Source organism: Aythya ferina (genome assembly GCF_964211825.1).
Source record: "Aythya ferina genome assembly, chromosome: Z".
Taxonomy (NCBI): domain Eukaryota; kingdom Metazoa; phylum Chordata; class Aves; order Anseriformes; family Anatidae; genus Aythya; species Aythya ferina.
The window spans coordinates 53,820,332-53,833,072 of record NC_140299.1 but is presented as its reverse complement, the minus strand read 5'-3'; the positions used below and the strand labels follow the sequence as shown (position 1 = coordinate 53,833,072).

At 44.1% G+C, this 12,741-nt stretch overlaps 1 protein-coding gene across 6 annotated transcripts in view; it reads right to left on the bottom strand.

Moving 5' to 3' along the window:
* Nucleotides 1-12,741, bottom strand: part of PIGG (phosphatidylinositol glycan anchor biosynthesis class G (EMM blood group)) — a 75,062-nt gene that overhangs the window by 13,256 nt on the left and 49,065 nt on the right. For 5 of the 6 annotated variants that reach the window (XR_014687346.1, XM_084504765.1, XM_084504767.1 and 2 more), the window contains one exon: nucleotides 11,655-11,818. Coding sequence is in view for 5 of the 6 variants with exons in the window: in XM_084504765.1 (XP_084360891.1) it covers nucleotides 11,655-11,818 (164 nt within the window). In the remaining variant the exon portion in view is untranslated. Of the gene's footprint in view, nucleotides 1-11,143; nucleotides 11,357-11,654; nucleotides 11,819-12,741 lie in introns of those variants that run through there. The other variant, XM_084504766.1, reaches the window with a different exon arrangement.

Below are 12,741 nucleotides of genomic sequence, written 5' to 3'. Positions count from 1 at the left end.
GTAAGAGAGAGGAGATGTGAGAGAGTAAAAGCAAATATGAGAGGGGGCATCATGCAAGATTGTGGGCAAGGGGAAGTGCACAGAGGAAGGAGGGAAAGCACAGGGGAATGCGTGCAACAAAGAGGGACCACATGGAGGGCAGCAAAAGCAAGGAAAGGAAAGGGCTACACAGGAGAGGGAAAGTGTGTCCGGGAGAGAGAAAATGAGCAATGGAAAGGAGGTAAAAGAGTGAGAGAGTGGAAGCACACAGCAGAGAGAGGAAAGCATGCGTGTGAGAGAAGGAAAGAAATGAGAGTGAGATAGAAAAACAGGAGATCACATCCATGAACATGAGAAACGTATGCAGGAAAGAGCAAGGAATGCTGTCTGACAGACAGAGGGGAAAGCTCATGTGAAATAAAAGCATATACGAGAGAGGAAGCATGCTAGAAATGGGGGGCATGCAAGAAAAGGAAAGCACGAGTAGAAGAGAGAGAAGGAGGGAAAGTGTGTGAAAGGAGAGGAAGCATGAGCGGGGGGGAAAAGCAAGTGAAGAAAGAGGAATGAAGAGAATGCACAGAGGTGGAAGAGTACAAGCAGGAGAGAGGTTGTGAGAGAATAACGTGTGAGAGGGAGCGTGCAAGAAAAGGGCAAGACAGAGTGGGAAAGGGCACGTTAGGGAGGGAAGAGGTGCAGTGGAGATAATGGTGAGCACATGAAGAAGACTGAAAAAGCAAGTGAGGCGGAAAGCATGCTAGAAAGGGAAGTCACGAGGAAAGCATGGGAGAGTGTGTGAGAGAGGGAAAAGGCGTGTGAGGGAGAGACAAGGGAAAGCACAGACCAGAGAGGGGAAGCACAAACATGGGGAGTGTGCCAGGAAGAGCACAGAAGGAAGGGACGTCAGCCCACAGTGTGCACAAGAGGCAGAGAGAGGAAGGGAGGTACAGAGGGAAAAGCACATGCACAGGAGAGAAGTAATTCATGCATGGAGAATGCAGGGAGAAGTACAGCATCACAGAAGGACTTCACAACAGAACATACGAGTCAGTGGGTAGCAAAGCACATGCAGCTGAGGTAAAGTGCAAGCAGAGTCAAGGAATGGTTTGGGTTGGAAGGGACCTGAAAGACCACCTGGTTCCACCCCCTGCCATGGGCAGGGACCTCTCCTCCCAGACCAGGTTGCCCAAAGCCCCATCCAGCCTGGCCTTGAACACCTCCAGGGATGGGGCATCCACAGCTCCTCTGGGCAGCCTGTGCCAGGGCCTCACCGCCCTCTGAGGGAAGAATTTCCTCCTTATGTCTAATCTAAATCTACCCCTTTTTAGTTTAAAACCATTACCCCTTGTCCAAGCACTACACTCCCTGAGAAGCACATGTAAGAGAGGGGAAGTGCATGCATGCAAGAGGAAAGGAAAACACAGATACAAGGGGAAGAAAGCACACCCATGAGAGGCAAGGCACAAGAAAAAGAAAGCACTGGAGAGATGGCACAAGACAGGGAAATGACATGAGATGGGCTGCACAAATGAGCAGGACAGTGGATAATAGGGAAAGTCCACGAGCCACGGCAAATGCGACAGTGAGGTTGCAGAAGTGAGAAGAAAAGGATTACGGAGGGCAAGACAGCCCAAAATCTGTCACTGCTATTAAGAACTGAGGAAAAAGGCATTAAATGCACCTGCTTTTTCCTCATCCTTGCTTGCTAGGTAACCACCTGCATCAAGCGAGAGAGGGGAAACAGGCATGAGAGATAGTAAGGCATGCAGGAGTGGGAAAGACTGCAAAGGCAGGGGAAAGCAACAGAGAAAGAGAGAGAAGAGCAAGAGAAAGCAGTACAAGAGTGAAAGTGCACGACAAAGTGGGGAATGCGTGTGATTGACAGTATGAGAGGAAGAATGCATGCAAGGAAGGAAAAACGTGTCAGGTCTGGAAAAGCAAGTGAGAGATGGGGAAAGCAAGAGAGCACCAGAGCAGGGTGGGATGAAGAGGATGAGGGAGGGAAGTGGAAGAGAGAAAGCAGCACAAGAGAGAGGCAGTGCACATGGTTTTGAGAAGCAGAACATGTGAGGGAGAGGCAAAAGATGCAAGAGGGAAACAGCAGGCACACTGGGTCAGGGAGAGAGGGAAACACATCAGACTGTCTCTCTCGTGCTTCAAGAAGAAATCCCTAAGAGAGTCAAACCCACAAGAGACAAAAAGCAAGCAGGAGAGCGGGGCAGTGCGTGTGTGAGAAGCTAAGTGCATGTGAGAGGAGGGGGAAAGAGGGACAGAATCAGGCAGGGAAGTGCAAGGGCTGGGGAAATCAGGTGTGAGAGCCAGGCCGGCTGTGTGAGGGGGGTGAGAAGAGTGCCCGTGAGAGAAGGGATGCTGGGGTGGGGGTGCATGGAGAGAGGGGAAGAGTGCTTTGGGAGGCAGACCGTGTGAGAGGCAAAATGTGCTGCAGGGAAACACGTCTGCAAGGAGAAGGTCTGCAAGAGAGAAGCAGAGCAAGGGAGACAGAGGTGGCAAGAAAAAGTGCAAGAGGGAATCACAAGAGGGAAGAAACACAGAAGAGAGCAAAAGTGCACAAGTACTTTTTTGTACAAAGGAAATGATGAGAAATAGGCAGAACACTTCACCTGGTGGGAAGTCGCTCAACGAGTTACATTGCATGAGAGAAAAACAGTGCATGAGACCGAGGGGAAGGAAAAAAATGTGCTGGAGGCAAAGCACGTGATAGAGACCAGGAAAACACCTGCGAGAGAGAGGGAAAGCAAGAGGAAGAAATTACATCCAAGTGGGAAGGGAAATGAGGGTAGGGGTGCGGTGGGGATGGAGCAGAGAGAGAAGGGCGGAGGAGAGGATCAGGGGGGCAGCAGAGAAGAGGGGCTGGAAAAGCACCAGTAGGATGCCAAAGTGTTGGGTGGGAAGCAAAAGCAGAAGACCGTGCAAGAGAGGGAGAGAGCAAGCAGCACCAGTAAAAAGCAACAAAGGGGAACGCACAACGTTGTAAGAGAAAGAATAAATGTGAGAGAGAACAAGTGTGTAAGTGAGGTGAGAGAGGACAAGCGTGAGAGAGGTAGGATGGAAAGGTGTGTGAGAGGGGGGAAGGCGAGCAAGTAGGGAGGCGTGCGTGAGGCAGGGAGGGAGCAGGGGGAGGGGAGAGAGGGAAGGAGAGGGGGAAGGAAAGAGAGAAAAGCAGGGACAGAAAGTAATAGAGGAGTCCCAAATAACAGAGGGAGAGCACAAGCAAGGGACTGAAAGCATGACCAAGGGGAAAAGGGCATGCAAGAATGTGTTAGAGCTGGCAGAGCATGCAAGGGATGTGGGAGGTGAAGGCAGGAGTGAAGGAGGAAGCGTGCAAAGCAAGGGAGGATGAAAAAGGAGCACACAAAAGGGAAAAGAGCCCGTGAGAAGTGAAGTGTGTGAGAAAAGCTGGGGTGCACAACTGAGAAAGGGAAGGCACTGAGCGAGAGGGAGCGGTGCAGAGACTGAGATGAAGGGAGACAGGGGCAGCAAAGGAGAGACGACAGAGAAAGCCAGTGGGCAAGGCAGGGAAAAGACAGAGGAAAAGGTGGGAAGCTTGGGACAGAGGGGGAATGGTTTTAGAGAGCACAGCAGTAACTGAGAAGGGGGTGACAAGCCCTGGGAGGATGCACGGCAAGACAGAGAGGGGCAGTGAGCTGGACAGGGAAGGGCAGTGAGTGAGAAACTAGAAGCCTGAATGAGACAAAGTGCAAATATGAGAGAAAAGCCATGTCAGAGAGAAATGCATGCTATGGGGGAAATTATGTTAGACAGGAGAGCAAGAGAGAATATGAGTGAAGTGTGAAAAAAAAAAAAAAAGCCAGCACGGCAGCAGCAAAGCATGTGGGACAAAGCAGCACAGTGCACAGGAGAGGAAAAGTGCACGGCAGGGAAAGAGGCCAAGCATGGGTGGGAAAGGCGATGTGCACGCGTGCCTGAGAGCATCCGTGAAGCCGAGAGGCAGAGCAAGCGACAGAGAGGAGACACGAGAAGGAGAGCAAGGCGTAAGGGAGGGAAGCAGGCAAGGTCCATGTGGGAAAAATGCACCGCATGCAAGGGGGGAGGTCGTGTCGGAGTGGGAAAGTGCAAGGGGGGAAAACTGGATCCTGAGAGAGCAGCAAGCACGAGTGTCACACACGAGAGAGACAGGGGAATGGGGGAAGCCCACACAGAAGAAAGATGGGGACAACCCACAGGAGAGATGGGGAAAGCATGCAGTGACAGGGAGCATTTGGGAGGGTGGGAAAGCAAGAGAGAGGAGGAATAGCTGTGGGGGGAGGCATAGGTACAGAAGGCAGAGAGCAAGGCAGGGGGAAAGCAAAGGAGAAAAGGGAAAGATGAGCAAAAGAATGAACAAAGGGGAAAGCATGCCTGAGAGGGAAAATCAGGGGAGGTAAGAAAGCAACAGAAGGGGGAAGGCAAGGGAGGGGTAGGGGTGAGAAGGAACTCAAGGGCACAAGAGGAACACAAGCGCACAATGCCATGAACACAATGAATTTGAGAGGAAAGCAAGGGCACACAAGGAAAGTGAGCATGATAGTGCGTGAGAAGACAGCAGGGCAGTGAGGGGGAAACGAGCAACAGTAGGGTAGGAAGGGATAAAGAGGGACAGCAAAGAGAGGTGGAGGGAAAGCACAAGCCAGTGACAAAGTGCGAGCAACAGGGAAAGTGCAAGTGAGGGGAATATTGTGTCAGTGAGCACAGGAAAACCATACAAAGGAGAAAGAGAGGAAAAAGCAAAAGCACATGAAATGCAAAATGCACAGGGGGTAAGATAAGCACAAAAGAGAGAGAGGAAACATGACAGAGAGGAAAAGCACATGTGGGAGGGAATGCATTGCAGGGAGAGAGGGATTCCTCGAGGAGGGAAGAGAGAGAGAAAGCTCATGGCAGGGGAAAGGAGCCAAGAGAGGGAAGCCTCGAGAGACACCGGGAAAGTTCAGGAGATCCAGGGGATGCTGAGAGGGAGGGGAACAGCAAATGAGAGAAACAGAAAGCATGAGAATGAGAGGAGGGAGCACGGGAGAGCAAATGCACAAGAGAAAAGGCACATGTGACAGGCAGAGAGACAAAGCACATGCCAGTGAGAGAAATGGCACACCAGAGGGGCATAAAACAGGCCTGGGAGAGAAGGAAAGACAGAAACAGCACGAGAAAGAGGGGCAGGGATGCCAAGAAAGGTAGAGGGAAGAATCCCATGCAAGTGAGAGGGAGTCCTCTAACAGATCCAGGTGTGGATTAGTGCAGGTGCGTATTAAATTTAATGAACTGCTTTGCATAAGAAGCATTTTTAAACCTGTCTATACAGGATGTCAGAAAAGCATTGTCTCATGATGGAGAGGCTCCAAGCATGAACAAATGTCAAATACTGCACCTTCTTGTACAGCAACGTGACTCTGCACACACCTGCACCCCAGGTGGAGTTGGAAGCAGCGAGCCAGCTGAGCTATGTGCTTTCAAACACACTTCTGTAGGTCAGATGGACACCCTGAGATCAAAAGCAGGAAGGCAGTCTAGCTCTAAAACCACCAAATTAGAGCAGAAACAAAAAACATCATCACAGAACCCTTTCCTTTCAGTCCAAGATGACCCACCAAAAAAAAGGTGGTAGGCCACGTAGAAATTTGCAAGCAGGTCTGATATGCTTACTTAAAGTAGCCTCTGCCTGAAGCCAGCAGCTCTGTCGATGAGCACAATCTCACAGTAACGACAATACACAGCACTGGTAAGGCTATTTAAAAGCTGTGTGATCACCTCTGCAATGCACCTGTGCAGCACGCAGTACACTGGAGCGTGAGGTCTCAGTTAAGGTCAGCAGTCATTATCAGGAAACAGACCTCATGCCAATTCCTTAATATGCCGATTCTACCAAATATTAAATCACTCTTCTATTTTTTTTTTAAAGTTCCAAATCTGTTAGATGCTTCCTTCTATCTGCATAAAGCAAAAATAACTCAGCCCACCCCAAATCTGTGTGCTTTAAATTCTGTGCTCACTACTTCCTGTAACATTTACATAGAAAGTGTTTCAGCTCCTAAAACACAGCTGCATAGCTGGTCCATAGAGGAAGAGGATGACATTTATTTTGCAAATGGCTTTGAAGCAACTGTCATTTGTTTGCAACAGAGGCAACTGACGAAGAGGTCTCCATCACAGAACATTAATGATGTGTACGACAGATCTCCAGCTCGTCACTGCAACGACAGCACGTCAGGAGATACCAAAGTGAGTAGAATATTCTTCCACCCTGTGGCAATAAAGCCACACTCCCAGTTTTAAATCACTTCCAGATTTCCATACACATGAAGGAACCAGTAGGTCCCTTCTTCCACATTTTTTATTTCAGTCAGAGTGCTGGGTTGCTGGCAAACACAGTATGGAGCAGGTATTACCATTCTAGAGAACATAGCTGCTGTATATTCTTAGCTGTAAATATTTCTTCATCTTTAATTAACCTAAGGGACAGAGAATGAAGTGAAACCAGAGGAATTAAAAGCTACATATGTAAATACTGAAAGGTTCAGAAAAAAAGATCTGCAGTGTTCTTTTGTCTTTATCAGGGACTGCAATTTCTACCCAGGACTCAAAACAGAAAATAAATTGAAACACTCACTGCATGTCCAGCTTACATTAGAAAGCGAAATTATCGATGTAATAACATGAATTATGAATGGAGGAATCCATAAATGAAATGCATTAGGTTGAAGATGGCAAAAGCTGGTGTTAAATGCTCAAATTCCTGTAACAAGCATGCTTTCCTTCTTTTTATATCAGTATTAAAAGAGAATTCACAGCAAAAATGTAGATTTGCCGTGCAAGCATTCTACATTAACGAAGTCCCAGCAGAACATTAAAGGTTTTGCAACCAATACCCTCCCATTGGGCGTAACTTATGTCTTCAATACCTGAAAGCTATTTGCTAACAGGAAAGCATTATTAAAACTTTTGATAACTAGGAAAGAGAAGTCAACAGACATGCAGCTTTTTTTCTAATGCTAGGAGACATCCAGCATTCATCCTGGAACCTGACTCATTACACCAATTAAAACACAGATTTCAATGTGCAAGGAAGCTGAAAACTACCATGCTGCCTACCTAAAGAGTGGTAATTACACAACACTGTGACTGTCACCCAAGAGACAATTTTTTGGGATAGGAACTTAAAAATTGAATCCATCTGAAGTGTACTGTACAGTGAGGTCATGTAACACAGGTCTGGTTATCCAGTAACACGGCCCTTTTTTCGGATCACAAGGATCCCCAAATGTGAAGTTCTAATTCAGATCAGAGCGATGCAGTGAGCACTCTAAAAAACATCCTTTACATGACTCATACGCTCTCTGGAATTTATGCCAGTCACACACAGAATACTTGGTTAAGTTTAGGCATCTGTTTAATCATTGTTCCCTGTCTCAAAAGTATTTTCAAGAGTTATTGCAGTTTCCATGGAGACTAAAGCAGAAGAGTTCTTACTATTTCTGTCTGTGAAAATCCCATCACATTCCAGCTGCCAAGTTTCTTATGAGAGCATGAAGGACTAAAAGTGGCAGTAATATCCATGTTACTGTCTATCACATGCCATTAGTTATTTTAGAAATATATTTACCTTATTTACCTTTGCATATGAGGAGAAGATTTTATAGTTCCATGTGCCTGGTTAGATGGATGCAAATGGTTTAACCACTTACAATCCCAATTCCAGAGCAAATACATTATTTCAAGCAGTCCTTATTTTCTATTCTTTTTTAGCATAGTGGTCTGAAAATACATAGACTACAGGTATCTAATGCACTTTTCCTTCACAAGGAGGCTTTTAACGCTGTCTCCTGTAACACCCTCACAGGCAAACTGATGCAGTAGGGTTGAGATAAGGGGACAGAGAGGTGAACTGAAAACTGGCTTAGCTGCCCAGCTCACGGGCTTCTCATCAGCACCACAAAGCCCACCTGGAGGCCACTCACTAGATATTGAGCCCAGAGCTTCACAGCAGGGACAATGCTCTTGAGCATTTTTGTTAATGACCCGCGTGACAGGGCAGAGAGCACCCTCAGCAAGTCTGCACACAATGCAAAATGGGAAGAGCAGCTGGGACACCACAAGATGGGTGGGAGACTATTGAGTGTCCATCCTTGGAGATAATTAACACCTGACTGGACATGTCCCTGAGGAGCCTGCTCTGGTTGACCCTCCTTTGGACAGCAGACTTGACACCAATGATCTCCAGAGATACCTTCCAGGCTCAAGTATTCCATGATTTCATGAATGCAAAGTACAGAGAGAGCAAAGGTTATGCTTACATATTTGCCCCTTGGAACTGAGGGCCCCAGTGGAGTTCTGCTTCTAAGAACTGCAGCATGAAGTTCTGGTAAGCCAAGTCAGCTGATGCAGCTATAAATTACATGGGGCTCTGCTAAGTGGCTGCAATAAATGATGACATCTAACACGGAGGTCAGACTTCTCTGCTCAAGTCACCTTCCTCAGATGCAAGCAGTTCTGAAACAGGCTGCAGGATGCTAGAAACTGCATTAAGAATGGCATTGCTGTGCTCTTCTGAACACATCTGTTCAGCTGTGAGTGTATTAGGATGGGTCAGCAATCCTGATGGCATTCTGTGGCAATCTAATGGGACCTACTCAGCATACTCAACAAAACCATGGCAGCTGGGTTCTTTTAGACCTTCCTGCCTAGTGGAAGCAGGTAAAGGATCTTCATCTTTCATTCAGAACCACACAAGAAAGGAGAGGGTTTGAATTGCACTGACCAAGGCATATTTGCATACAAAAAACTGAGAAGCTTTTATAAAGAACAATCTAAAGCATCCAGCACTTTAAAAAAAGAAAAACTTTGTCTTCCATACATTTAAGAAATCACATGGAATAGCTGACCTGTGTCTTCCACAGTTTGACCAAGGAATAATAACAAAGAAATGTGGCAACCACTTGGCCAGCAACAAAACACAGAAGTAAAATAAAATGTGCATAGACCACTGTTCTGAGCACTGTAACATACCAATTTAAATTATCTCCAGGGGCTAGAAAGATTCCAGTCCAGGGTTATTCATGGCTTAGTAGAGGAAACAGCCTTACCAGTTGACACAAATGAACCTTAAAACTTATACAGGCACAAGTTGTTTGATGGGATCTACTTACATAAGTGATGTGGGCATTACAGGTCACAGCTGCCCACCTGAGAGCAGTTTAAAACAGCACTGTACCTGGCAACACTACTAGTTGAGCTTTTAATCTGCAAAAATTCAATCAAGAAAACATCAGAACAACCAACACTATCATAGACATACATTATTTGAAACAATACTAAACATCTGTAGATCTTCAAAGGTTTTGTTTCAGAGAGTTTTTCATTATTTTGTTAGATGATCTTAAAAAAAAACATGCTATATGGTATCATTTTCTGATCATTGTATGTTAGTGCTGATCACAGGCTGCTGTTTAGGGTTTAAACAACATTAAAACTTCGTCTTTTTAAATACATTACACAACTTCTGTTTTTTTCCTTTCCCTCTCCACACAATGGCACTGAGGCTGTTTACATCTCTGTGCTCAGAATCCTCTAAGTACAACTGAAAATTTCCAGTTCCAAAGCACCTACAATGTAATTAAGATCAGAAAGTAGTACCAAAAAAAAAAAAAAAAACAACAAAAAAAAACAAACAGGAACATGGATATGACCAGTGGAACTGTCTAGCGCTAATGTAAACACAGCATGGTAGATGTAAACAGAGATATAAAGGAATTGTGAAAAATGGTAGATTAATAGAATGTAAGTAATAGCCAGGGTCATGGGTCACATATTTACTAGAAGACATGAGGCAGGGAGTTTTATACGTACACGGTAACTCTTTTTAAAGAAAGTAGAAAGAATGGAAGTCAAGAGCTTGAAGAGCTTAGATATTGGGAAGATGAAGCACAGCAGTAAATAAAGCTAAACAGAGGAGTTTTAGAAGCAGAGTTAAAGTTGAGTTTGTGTCAAGACATCAAGTAGTAGGGAAAACTCAGGAAAGGTGTTACCGTGGTTATACAAATACAGACATCAGTAATTACTGTATTATACATCTTCTCCTCCCAAAGCAAAAAAATATCAGAATGAACAAAAAAAAGATGTATTAAACATAAAGACCAGTATTTAGACAGTATCAACCTACATAAGACCAAGTATGATTTCAGGGTAACCAGCCTTAAAGTAAGAGGAAACGTTCTACAGTAAATCTCAATCTACTAAGTAGTACATTACTGGTGCAGTACAATCACTCAGCACTAGGCTACATAATTTCACTAAAACAAAGCACAGAGTCAGGTATCCTTAAAAACCAGCATGGTAGATAGGCAGGTCAGCGAATAAGGTGCTATCTCTGTCTGTTAAAGGTGCTTGTTAATACACAGCAATGGACACAATGACTGTGCAGGAGTTCAGCCTGTTAGAACTGCTCCTTCCCAGCACAAAAACCTCCACTACTCTATGCAGCTAGGTGAGTTGGGGATACCCTCTCCTTATGCCTTTGACAAACACACACGTGCCAACACAAGTTCACTGTGTACATATAGCCCAAGACAAGCAAGCAAAAGGAGAAGAGAGAAGCCAGGTAACACAAAGCACAGACAGGATGAGACTGGATGACACTCTGTAGATAAAGGAAGTCAGATGTGTTTACAGAGGATGACTATGCATAAGGCAAAGAGTTGTAATAAACTAAATAACGTCTAAAATCCCAATCCCACACACCAGTCCTGCTGCAATGTTGTTTCCCATTAAAAAAAAAAAAAAAAAAGAGTAAATTTAAATTCCAAAGATAATAAAGAAAAGACATGTAGTTGACTAAGAAAAGCTCTGGGAGGCTCTGGGATGGTAAGAATTTTGTCGCTGTCATATGTTATTTCAGTGAAAATATATGTCAAGTTTCTGCGTTTGTGGTTCAATAGGATACTGAATTTACAGCTCCTTCCTACTAGTGTATTGCATCTCTCAGTTTGAGTGCCCTGCACAATGACTTAAATGCAGTAGCAAAGAGTCTGATTATATTTTACATGAACTCTAAGTTACATAAACATTTTCCAAGTACCTCTTCTTGAAATTCCACATTCATTAATTTATTTTACATTCCTTAATTCCTCTGCTACACAAGATATACAAATGCACAAACATTTTAGCTAAAAGTAACAGCAATAACCATGAACATACAATAAAATTAGCTTATTTGATTTATCTGAGGTTGAATGCCACTTCGCCAAGCAAGGACAGCTTGTCAAAGAACAGCACATTGGTTAAGTTTGAATTCTATGTCATTATTCTGAAAAGGCCTTCTCAGGCCTCCTACTTAATAGATTCCAAGAAGATTGTTTTTAGGTAGGACACCCTGTTAAAACAAAATATAATAAGATTTTAGATAATTTAGCACAGCAAAATGAGATCTCATTAAGAAACAAAATTAGTAAAATGCAGACATATCTTCCCAATACAAAATTTCTGCAGGTAAAATGAAACTGGAAGAGTGAGGTGATACAAACTCATACCAGAAACACATGTATTTTCTTAATGGAAAACTAACTTTTAAGGAAAATAATGATGTAAATAAAACTGTTTGTACATTATACAGATGGCATTTTTATCTGCAATACGTAAGGGAGCATTACTTTAGTTTTAAACTTGATTACCTGCTAACTTCAGAACTCAAGTAGCACAGCAGATGAATGGCCCAAAGCAAAGGTCCTGCATACGTTGCAAATGCTGTAAGGAAGATTGCTGGTATCTCCACATAGCTTTCTAGTCCCACAAACCCTGCTGAAACATCCACAGTAGCAATGCCATTCGAGTTTCCCTGAAAACAGGAATAAAAACCAAAAGATTTAAATGCGTCCAAAGAAACATTTATAATACATCAGAATATAATTAATTATTGTACCAGTTAAAGGCTTACTCTTTGAGCCACTTTACAGTACAGACATATTCTTTACACTGGAATTTCAATACAGCGGCTAACCAAACAGGAGCTTCTGTTTAGGATTTACAGTCTGCTTAGGACATGAACAGCATCTTTTGCTTGTCTTATTTTGTCAGCAAATACATATGCCGGTTTAATAAATTACATCATTAAAACAGGCAACTACACCTGCTGATTTCAGTCTAGTGATGAAAAAATACATTTTTCACCACACAAGGTTCAAAACCAAGACTTTAAGGCTGTGGTTGAAATTATACCGAGAAATAAATATTTCTTGCCATTAGAGACAATGGGGCTCCAATTTAGAGCTGTAGTGGAACATGTACCAGCCCCCTCCCTGCCCACGACACAAGCTACTGCATGTAACTGGATTAAGACTTGCAAATTCAGAGAGGTTCCTGCTTCCCAAGTCTCTGCACCACAACAGATTGCACTGAAATGGACAAAAAGCCTAGAGAGCTTGAATCATCAATAAAAGGCATTTCAATAAAAACTAGAAAGCAAAGTATCAAGAGTTAAGACTTGAATGCTTTATCTAGCTTTCTTTTGCAGTGACTAAGACCACTAAATAACAAGGAATAACATAACACTGAAGGAAATGTCTTCCTCTGAAGATGCCCTGTTATTTAGCTTTACTCAAATACATTAAGCAGCAAACATGCCCTGTGAATTACGGCAGAATATTTCTTAGTGTAGCAGGCCACGGTTAGGTTTCCTCAGACTCAGCAGGTCAGTTTCCACATCACTGGCATTCCAGCAGCCATCAAATTCTCTTTTCCTCTCTGCAGGATCCCAGAACA